A 10,678-nucleotide genomic window follows, 5' to 3' on the forward strand; every position below is an offset into this window, starting at 1 on the left:
GGGGGCTGGGCCTGCGGCCGGGCTGCCCGCCCCGGGGCAGTGAGGCCAGCGGAGAGTGGGGGTGGTTGGGGCCCGGCCCCCACCCCGGCCCCTGCCCGCCCCGCCCCTTCCCTGCCAGCCCTCCTCTGGGTCTTGCCCTGAGTCTTGTCCTGAAAACTCGGGATTTCCATCTGGATATGGGATCCTGGTCATGAAGGTCCCCAGGGCTCCAAGCCCGTCCTGGGCTCCCATCCTGCCCCGCGGTCTGAGCCTGGGCCAGGCTGGGTGCAGGGGTGCCTTGTTGGGAATGGCTTGGGCGCCCCCCAGTGTGAGAGTCTGTGTATTCTGTAGGTGGCCAAGAGGCTGTGGGGCTCTGGGGCGTCTGGGGCCTGGGGTGGAGGCCGCCGGCTGCGAGTCCACCCTGAACACAGCGTCAGAGGTGCGTCTGAGCCCCTGCTCCCTGGGGAGGCGCAGGGAGGCCGGGAGGAGGCGGCTCAGCCCCCAGAACCAGGCCCACACGGAGACAGGCACCGGGGGACCGGCACGGAGAGGGGCAGAGCGGCCCGCGGTCCCCTGGACACAGGGTGGGGGCCACTCCTGCTTTGACAAGAGACTGCGGCCGGGCAGGAGTGGGGGCAGCATGGTGGCGTCGGTGAGCACGCAGGTCAGAGAGGACCACGGGCTGCCCCCCTCCGCTGGAGGCCCACACAAGCCCTGCCCTCTCCTGCTTGTCCCCGCCACGCACACCGGAGGGCTGGAGGGCGGCAATGACACCGACCCCTGCGCAGGCCCCGCACGGGCTGGGGCTGGTGTGGGCTGGGGGGGGGGGCAGACACCTCTGGAGGGGTGGAGCAGAGCCAAGAGGACACAGAAAGGCGGGACTCCCGGCCACAGGCAGGGCCTGCTGGGAAGGAAAGCAGGGGAGACACCCTGGCTGGGAGGACTCTGCCCTCGGGCTAGCGCAAGCTCTCCTCGCCGAGCTGCCTTCCCTTGGGCACCTCCCTCCCCGCTGGGCCCATGCGGTAATCATGGCAGCCACCAGGTGGTGCCAGAGGCTGCCGGCCCAGCACCCTTGGGTGGCAGCAGCCGCTGCCCATCGACTCCCGAAGGGAGTCCCGAGCTGGGTGGGGGAGAGCTGGGGCACAGGGAAAGTTGGGGTGCATGGCGGAGCAACATGGGCCTGGGAAGAGGAGGAGGTGGGGGCCTGACGGGGGGACCCCTTCCGGGCGGGCGGCCGTGTCTCTGGAGTCTGTCCTCGGCCTGAGCAGCCCCTTGCTTCCCGGTGATGGTTGCAGAGAATCCACGAGCCAAGGGACAGGCAGGGGCCACGGTTCTGCCGGCCGCCAGCCTTCCCTGCCAGCCTCCTCCCTGCTTGTGAGGCGGGAAGCCCAGCCCTGGAGACAGGGCAGCTGATGGCCTCAAACCTCCTCCTCCTAAACTCTGCCTCCCGAGGAGGCTGGGAAGATAGGTGTGAGCCATCGCACCGGGCTGCACAGTTTTAAGGAAGAGGCGCGCTGGCCAGAAGCTGTGGTCTGAGGCAGACGTCTCCGGGAAGCCGCAGGTTTGGCTCTGGTGCTTGGCTGCGTCTCTCGAGGGCTGTCTAGCTCACGGTGTGGCTGCAGAGTGGCCGCGGACAGCGTGTGCCTGGCAGGTGTGGGCCTGGGGCCTGAGAGGCACCCGGTGGACAGGGTGCCCCCCCACCGGCCTGCAGCGTCTGTCCATCACCAGCTGAGGAGCCAGAGCCGAGCTCCGCGCCCCCTGCCGAGTGTTTAATGACCTGCTCTCTGAGGAGGACTCCCGTCTCCGAACGCCATCAGACTTTCAAATTGCAAGTGAAACACGTTGATGAATCACTAGGTTCTTGCATGTTAGGAGAAGATAGCGTTCCATCTGCATCCAGCGAGTGAAATGGATGGATGTCGATGGAATCGTTGATTGATTGAATACGTCGAGGAAAACGTGCTCCTCCAGCTGGCCTGCGACCCGGATATTAGCGACTTGAACAAGCTTGGCACGAGTCAACGCCAAAACGCAAGGAAAGGCAAAGGCGAAGCTGGGGGGGGGCAGCAAGCGCCTCCTCCTCCACATCCCAGTCACAGGGCGCCCAGAACCTTCCACGGGGACCCCCGGGAAGGGGGCCTCGTCCTGTGAGCTCCCTGAGGAGCCCGGAGGCCCTGGGAAGCCATGGGCATGCGTCCGGGCCCGGCACCAGACCCACGGGGACAGGCCCATGGGCGCGGCCGAGGCCCTGGCCCTGCAGGAGGCCGCCCCAGAGCCCCAGCTCTGTCTTCTTGGGGCCCAGGGGAGGGAACAAGGCTCTGGTTCCTTCCATAAATGGCGTCTTTCTAATAGGAAGCTGGTGATCTTTTCTGCATGATGGGGCCTGAATAACTGCAGGGTCTGTGTGTCTGTCTGGTGTCTCTGGAGGTGGGGTGGCATGTACTGTGGTGTGGGGTGCCGGGACAGGCGTGGCAGGGCCACCGCCCCGTTGCCATGATGCCGGGCAGCCGCCAATCCTCACCAGTGCCAGGGTCCACCCCACAGCCTCACCTCACCTGAGCCTCAGGCCGCCACTCTCCTGCCCAGGGTGCTGGGCACCTGGAGTCAGAGCGGCCTCCCCCCAGGGACAGCCCCACCCTGCATGAGTTCCAGAAGGTTCTGAATGGGCCTAGTGTCTGGGGCCTGGTGTCTGGGGTCTGGGGTCTGGGGTCTGGTGTCTGGGGTCTGGGGTCTGGGGTCTGGGGCCTGGTGTCTGGGGGTCTGGTGTCTGGGGTCTGGTGTTGGGGGGGTTGGTGTTGGGGGGTCTGGTGTCTGGGGTCTGGTGTTGGGGGGTCTGGTGTCTGGGGTCTGGTGTCTGGGGTCTGGTGTCGGGGGTCTGGTGTCTGGGGTCTGGTGTCTGGGGTCTGGTGTCGGGGGTCTGGTGTCTGGGGTCTGGTGTTGGGGGGTCTGGTGTCTGGGGTCTGGTGTCTGGGGTCTGGTGTTGGGGGGGGTTGGTGTTGGGGGGTCTGGTGTCGGGGGTCTGGTGTCTGGGGTCTGGTGTCAGGGGTCTGGTGTCTGGGGTCTGGTGTTGGGGGGTCTGGTGTCTGGGGTCTGGTGTCTGGGGTCTGGTGTTGGGGGGTCTGGTGTTGGGGGGGGTTGGTGTTGGGGGGTCTGGTGTCTGGGGTCTGGTGTCTGGGGTCTGGTGTCGGGGGTCTGGTGTCTGGTGTCTGGTGTCTGGGGTCTGGTGTCTGGGGTCTGGTGTCTGGGGTCTGGTGTCGGGGGTCTGGTGTCTGGTGTCTGGTGTCTGGGGTCTGGTGTCTGGGGTCTGGTGTTGGGGGGGTTGGTGTTGGGGGGGTCTGGTGTCTGGGGTCTGGTGTCTGGGGTCTGGTGTTGGGGGGGTTGGTGTTGGGGGGTCTGGTGTCTGGGGTCTGGTGTCTGGGGGTCTGGTGTCTGGGGGTCTGGTGTCTGGGGGTCTGGTGTCTGGGGTCTGGTGTCTGGGGGTCTGGTGTCTGGTGTGGGGGGTCTGGTGTCGGGGGTCTGGTGTCGGAGGTCTGGTGTCTGGGGTCTGGTGTCTGGGGTCTGGGGTCTGGTGTCTGGTGTCTGGGGTCTGGTGTCTGGGGTCTGGTGTCTGGGGTCTGGTGTCTGGGGTCTGGGGTCTGGTGTCTGGTGTCTGGGGTCTGGTGTCTGGGGTCTGGTGTCTGGGGTCTGGTGTCGGGGGTCTGGTGTCTGGTGTCTGGTGTCTGGGGTCTGGTGTCTGGGGTCTGGTGTTGGGGGGGTTGGTGTTGGGGGGTCTGGTGTCTGGGGTCTGGTGTCTGGGGTCTGGTGTTGGGGGGGGTTGGTGTTGGGGGGTCTGGTGTCTGGGGTCTGGTGTTGGGGGTCTGCCGTTCTCTGGGGCCCGATCCCCAGAGGCGGGGCAGTGTGAAGGTGGCTCCCTCGGTGCTGGGCGGGGTCCGGACCCCGCTCTCAGTCCAGTGCCTTGGAGGAGACCCTCCGTTCTCCTCCAGTCTCCTCCACCGCAGCAGCTCCGCGCCCGGAACTCGCTGCCCGCCGCCCTGGGGCGGGTGAGCCCTGGGTGGGGCCGGGCCGCTGCCCCCATCGCCGTGACCCCGGAGACACCTCCAGGGCCCACGCTTGTCCCCTCGACCGGGACTCCAGGCCCGGCCCCCCACGTGGGGGCCTCCAGTGTGGACAGCGGAAAAGGGGGCGGCGTGGGGCCCGGGCCGAGACTAGAACTGGGGAGAAGCCGGCGGGAGACCCCGCCCCCGGGAAGGCCCCGCCCCGCCCCCGGGGCAGGCCCCGCCCCACGAACAGGCCCCGCCCCCGGGGCAGGCCCCACCCCACGAACAGGCCCCGCCTCCATACCGCCCCGCCCCCGGGGCAGGCCCCGCCCCGCCCGCCCCGCCCCCGGGGCAGGCCCCACCCCACCAACAGGCCCCGCCCCCGGGCAGGCCCCACCCCACGAACAGGCCCTGCCTCCATACCGCCCCGCCCCGGGGCAGGCCCCGCCTCCATACCGCCCCGCCCCCCGGGACAGGCCCCGCCCCGCCCGCCCCGCCCCCGGAGCAGGCCCCACCCCACGAACAGGCCCCGCCCCCGGGGCAGGCCCCGCCCCACGAACAGGCCCCGCCTCCATACCACCCAGCCCCCAGTCTGCCCCCACGGGCAGGCCCCGCCCCCAGTCGGCCCGCCCCCGCGTGCAAGCTCCGCCCCCAGTCGGCCCCGCCCCCGCGGGCAGGCCCCGCCCCTCCTAGTCGGCCCCGCCCCCGGGGACCGCCCCTGCCCCTGCAGGCAGGCCACGCCCCTACATACAGGCCGCGCCCCCTGTAGACAGGCCACTCCCCTGCCCGCGCTCGGTGCCGGCTCCGCCCCACCCCAGCCCGCCGGCGCCCAGAGCAGCGAGCACCCGGCCTGGCCATCGGTCGCCTCCGGCAGGTGAGTCTATTGCCCCGCCCGCCGCCTCCCGCGCCCGGGCCTGCGCCCCGACCCCGGAACCGCGCCCCGACCCGCGCTCCTGCCTGCGCCCCGACCCCGGCAGCGCTGCCCGACCCCGACACTGCGCCCCGATCCCGGCACCGCGCCTGACCCCGGCACCGCGCCCCGACCCCGGCACCGCGCCCCGACCCCAGGCACCGCGCCCCGACCCCGAGCACCGCGCCCCGATTCCTGCACCGCGCCCCGACCCCGGCACCGCGCCCCGATCCCTGCACCGCGCCCCGACCCGCGCTCCTGCCTGCGCCCCGACCCCGGCACCGCGCCCCGATCCCGGCACCGCGCCCCGACCCCGGCACCGCGCCCCGACCCGCGCTCCTGCCTGCGCCCCACCCCGGTACCGCGCCCCGACCCCAGGCACCGCGCCCCGACCCCAGGCACCGCGCCCCGACCCCGAGCACCGCGCCCCGATCCCTGCACCGCGCCCCGACCCCGAGCACCGCGCCCCGATCCCTGCACCGCGCCCCGACCCCGGCACCGCGCCCCGACCCCGAGCACCGCGCCCCGATCCCTGCACCGCGCCCCGACCCGCGCTCCTGCCTGCGCCCCACCCCGGTACCGCGCCCCGATCCCGCGCTCCTGCCTGCGCCCCGATCCCGGCACCGCGCCCCGACCCGCGCTCCGGCCTGCGCCCCACCCCGGCACCGCGCCCCGATCCCGCGCTCCGGCCTGCGCCCCACCCCGGCACCGCGCCCCGATCCCGCGCTCCGGCCTCCGCCCCGACCCCGGGCGCGGCGCGCAGAGCACCCGGCTCTCCCGCAGCCGCCGCGCGCCCCCTCGCCGGCCCCTGGACCCGGAGGCCGCGATGGGGGGGGCGGACCCCGCGGGGGAGCGGAGGGTCCGGCCCGCGGGTTCGCCTCCAGCCCTGGCGAGGACTAGGGAGGGAGCGGGGAGCCGGGCCGGGGAGGCCGGGCGCGCCCTGCCCGCGGGACCGGGGCCCCAGCCAGCCCAGGTCGCCAGTGCCCCTCCGTGGAGAGCCCAGAACGTGCTGGAACATTCTGTGGCCGCCGCTCTTCCTCTCCCAGGGACCCGCCTGCCCCCGTATCCACCCCAGGGGAGGGGAGGTGACCGCCAGGTGCCAGGCGCCCCCAGACAGAAGGCTGCCTGCGGGTCCTCTGAGGTCAGGGCCGCCGTGGCGGTGTGGGTGGGAGGAAGGGCAAGCCCTGACCCGACCCGCGGGCAGCGCCAGCAGAGGCCATGCCCAGCAGGCCTTCTCATTCACTCAGTGGTCTTCAAACGCCTCCTGGGGCACGCAGACCCCCAGGCTCTGACGGGCCAGGCCTGGGCTCCCCACTGTGAACACCCAACTGCCCACACAAGCCTCAGTTTCCCCAGGAGGCTGGGGGGCAGACGAGTCCCTGGCCTGCAGTACTTTGGGGGGGGCAGGACTGGGGTCCCCAGGGCCACAGGAAGGGGCTGACGCAGAGGAGGCAGAGGCAAACGCATGCCGGGGCGGGCTCCTCCTGCAGGCAGCCTGGGCAGGGCAGCGTCACCCACCACCCAGCTCCCGCCAGGCCGGCCTGGCCTGCAGCCCCCAGGCCCTGGCGCCCACTGGCAAGGCTGCCACAGCTCACCCAGGATCCCCAGACAGTGCCGGGGGACGTGGGCAGCGGGGCGCCTCTTCCTGGTGCTGGCCAGGCAGCCCCTGTCCCAGCCCAAGGCCCAGGGACCAGCACCTCCCTCACCGAATCCCCCTCAACCGGAAAGGGCTCTGGGCGATTTTCCCATGAGCGTGTCATTTTTTGTGACTAAGAAGATTGCTCTTAGAAATAATGGCTCTTGCTGAATTATTTTCCAAGAGGCAGCCATGGCTCCATGGCCTATTTTGTTCTTTGCGGCTCTGAACTGTACTGGGGAATGAGCATTTACAGGCATGGCAGAGACCGGGGGCCGGGGGGGGGTCAACCTGTGAAGCCCTTCTGCGGCCCTGGGCACTGGGCGCCTGGGCAGGGTCCCAGATGAGCCTGGGAGGTAAGATCTACTGCAACGAGATTTCAGATCAAACGTGCGCTGAGGGACTGCGGTGGGGAGGCCCAGAGCCTGCTGATCCCCCAAAGGGTGGACAGACCACCATCGGGAGCTGCCTGTCAGCTCGTCCAGCCCACCTGGGGCCTGGCCTGGAGAGCGCACCCCGGCCCTGCCCGCTGCTCGGGGCAGCTTCCGAGGACGCTTTGCCCTCCCCCCACCCCCCAGGGGAGGCAGCTCCTGGATGGCAGCTAAAGCCACAGGCTGGGGGTGGGGTGGGGGCCGGGCTCCCCACCTGGGGACACTCCCCGTCCTGAGAAGCAGAGTGCCGCAGGTGATCCACGTCTCCACATGAGGAAGTGGCCGTGGGGTTGGGGAGGAGGGTTTGTCGCTGGGATTGGGGGTATTGTCCTGCGCTCTCCCTTCCCGTGGACCTCTTCCTCCTGTCGTTGAAGTTCAGGCATCCCCAGGCCTGGGCCCTCCCCGGGAGCCATCGGAGCATCCTTGGGTGAGACGACCTGAACCACGGAAGATTTGCTGAGCGGCTGAACCCAGGGCTCCAGGTCAGCACGGCCGACGGCCCAGCCCCGCACCCGCAGCCCCTCCGCCGTGTCCTGGGTCTGCTCGTCCTGCGCAGGTCCTCTGCCGGGCGGAAGGGAGGCCTGTCCTTGCTGTGGAGGGCGGCGCTGCATCCTGGCCGGGCTGCCCCAGTGCGTGTCCGGCTCACAGAGCACCGCCGGCAGAGGGAGGCCAGCGTGGGGCAGAGCGGGACGGCATTGTGCGTGCTGCTGGGTGTGGGGGGCAATTCAGCCCAGTCGGGGCCCCCTGCCCTGCACTGCTGCCTCCAGAGCCCTGGGACCCGGGCCGCTGGGACGGGGAGGCCTGTGGGCCTCCGGCACTCTCCCGCAGCACTGTGCTGGGGAACCACTGGGGGGAGGGGGTGCAGATCAGGGCCGCCACAGAGTTACCCACAGCCGGCCTGCCTCCTGAGTCCCCGCTGTCCGCCGCCCGCCCGCGGCTCCAGCCCGGCAGCTCCTTCCTCTCCCACCTCGTTTTCCAAACAATTTGCTTGATGTGATTCCTGGCCCAGTTGAACGTGACTAATGGTGTTTACCTGCCGCCACCGGGCGGGCGGGCAGTGTCTGGGCCGGCAGGACAGGAAGAAGGAATGCCTGAGTGTGCTGACCGTCCCCCGAGTGTGCTGACCATCCCCCGAGTGTGCTGACCATCCCCCAAGTGTGCTGACCATCCCCTGAGTGTGCTGACCATCCCCCAAGTGTGCTGACCATCCTGAGTGTGCTGACCATCCCCTGAGTGTGCTGACCATCCCCCGAGTGTGCTGACCATCTCCTTCTCTTACAGGACAGACGCAGGTTGGGACTCAGCCTTGGGCAGCACCATGGAGCCCCTGTTTCCGGCTGGAGCCCTGGGCTGGAATGCCTCCTCGGTCCCTGGAGGTGGCCACAACCGGACGGTGGCCGGGCCGGCGCCCTCGGCTGGGGCGCGGGCGGTGCTGGTGCCGGTGCTGTACCTGCTGGTGTGCGCGGTGGGGCTGGGCGGCAACACGCTGGTCATCTATGTGGTGCTGCGCCACGCCAAGATGAAGACCGTCACCAACGTGTACATCCTCAACCTGGCCGTGGCCGACGTGCTGCTCATGGCCGGCCTGCCCTTCCTGGCCACGCAGAACGCCGTCTCCTACTGGCCCTTTGGCCACTTCCTGTGCCGCCTGGTCATGACGCTGGACGGCGTCAACCAGTTCACCAGCATCTTCTGCCTGACCGTCATGAGCGTCGACCGCTACCTGGCGGTGGTCCACCCGCTGCGCTCTGCCCGCTGGCGCCGGCCCCGGGTGGCCAAGCTGGCCAGCGCCGCCGTCTGGGCCTTCTCCCTGCTCATGGCTCTGCCGCTGCTGGTCTTTGCCGACGTCCAGGAGGGCTGGGGCACCTGCAACCTCAGCTGGCCGGAGCCCGTGGGGCTGTGGGGCGCGGCCTTCATCGCCTACACCTCCGTGCTGGGCTTCTTCGGGCCGCTGCTGGTCATCTGCCTCTGCTACCTGCTCATCGTGGCCAAGGTGAAGGCAGCGGGTTTGCGTGCGGGCTGCGCCCGGCGCCGGCGCTCGGAGCGCCGGGTGACGCGCATGGTGCTGGTGGTGGTGGCGGTGTTCGTGGGCTGCTGGCTGCCCTTCTTCATTGTCAACATCATCAACCTGGCCTTCGTGCTGCCTGAGGAGCCCGCCTCCGCCGGCCTCTACTTCTTTGTGGTGGTCCTGTCCTACGCCAACAGCTGCGCCAACCCTCTGCTCTACGGCTTCCTCTCTGACAACTTCCGCCAGAGCTTCCGGAAGGTTCTGTGCCTCCGCAGAGGCTACGGTGCCGAGGACGCAGACGCCGCCACCGAGCCACGGCCGGACAAGAGTGGGCAGCCGCAGGCCAGCACGCAGGCGCCCCGGGGCCGCGAGGCTGACGGGCGCATGCAGACCAGCAGACTGTGAGGCCCTCCGCCGTCCAGCCTGGGGAGCCGGCGTCCGCCATGCTGTCCTCCAGATCGTGGGGTGCGCTTCGGGGTCCTCGGAGGGGCCACGAAGACGGGCCCAGGCTGTGGGTGGACACGGGTCAGGGTGTGGGGACTGGTCAGCTGCCCCCGCAGCCTGCTGTGCTAGGCTGGGGCATGGAGAAGGGACACCGCCCTGCCCAAAGTGCCCAGCACCTCCGCTCCCACCCCGGCCTGACCCCGCCAGCCTCCTGGGACAGGGAAAGGGCCCCCGTGAGGGCTCTGACCAATGCTGTGAACCGGTGACTGCACCCCAGGCCGGGCTGGACCTGCCCGGCCCCCGCGTGTGGCCTGTGCCCCGCATCGCGTGGCCGCACGGTCAGTCCCGCGTGCTGCCTTCTGGGGAGAAGCAGCCCCACGGCCCCTGTGGCCACGTGGGGGATGGGCACAGGACTGCGGCCGGCCCTGCGGCAGCCAGTGCCCACTGGAACCCCCGAGGTACCTGCTAGAGCCCCCCGAGCCTGCCGGCGCCCCCACTCGACACACCACTCCTGGTCCAGACAGGGGTGGCCCCTCTGACCCCGGGCCTCCACGGTGGAGGTGAGGGGCAGACCCTGGAGCGAGCTGTGCATACGATGGGGGGGGGCAAACACCAGCCAGAGCTGATCCTGGGGAGCCTGCCCCCTCCCATCCCGGCCACAGCACCCCAAGAACCCCACAGTCACACCCCACTGGGTCCCCAGCACCTCAGGGTTCTGAAGCTGCCAGGAGAAGACACAGGAGTATGAGTTGGGGATCCCCCACCCCGCCGGATGAGGCCAGCCGCACCCCCACCGCTGCCCCCCAGCCCCGGAGCCTGACCACGCGGACTGGGCAGGGCTGGGACTGAGGGGGGGGACCCAGCAGAGCCCGGCCCCGGCGCACGCTCTTGTGAGGAGGCCGCTCTCTGATACACGAGAGAATAAATGTTTGATTCTTTCCCAGAGCAAACACTGAGACAGGGCACACTGAAGCGTTCTGGGGGAATGAGGCGACCCTGGGTGGCCCTGACCAGCCCAGCCCAGCCCACCCGCCCTGAGGACACCAGGCCTTCCCCAGCCCAGTCCCCCCCCTCACCCCAGGACACCAGGCCTTCCCCAGCCCCCCCCCACCCCGGGACATGAGGCCTTCCCCAGCCCCCCCCCCCCCCCCCGGGACACCAGGCCTTCCCCAGCCCCCCACCCCCACCCCGGGACACCAGGCCTTCCCCAGCCCCCCACCCCCACCCCGGGAC

The 10,678-nt window shown here is 70.4% G+C and overlaps 1 protein-coding gene across 1 annotated transcript; it reads left to right on the forward strand.

Moving 5' to 3' along the window:
* Nucleotides 1-8,311: 8,311 nt before the first annotated feature.
* On the forward strand, nucleotides 8,312-9,406 carry Sstr5 (somatostatin receptor 5). Its single transcript, XM_042673518.1, has one exon. The coding sequence runs from the start codon at nucleotides 8,312-8,314 to the stop codon at nucleotides 9,404-9,406; it is 1,095 nt and encodes a 364-aa protein (XP_042529452.1).
* The last annotated feature ends 1,272 nt before the right edge of the window (nucleotides 9,407-10,678 follow it).

Source organism: Dipodomys spectabilis, unplaced genomic scaffold, assembly GCF_019054845.1.
Source record: "Dipodomys spectabilis isolate Male_0828 unplaced genomic scaffold, ASM1905484v1 ptg000906l, whole genome shotgun sequence".
Lineage (NCBI taxonomy): Eukaryota > Metazoa > Chordata > Mammalia > Rodentia > Heteromyidae > Dipodomys > Dipodomys spectabilis.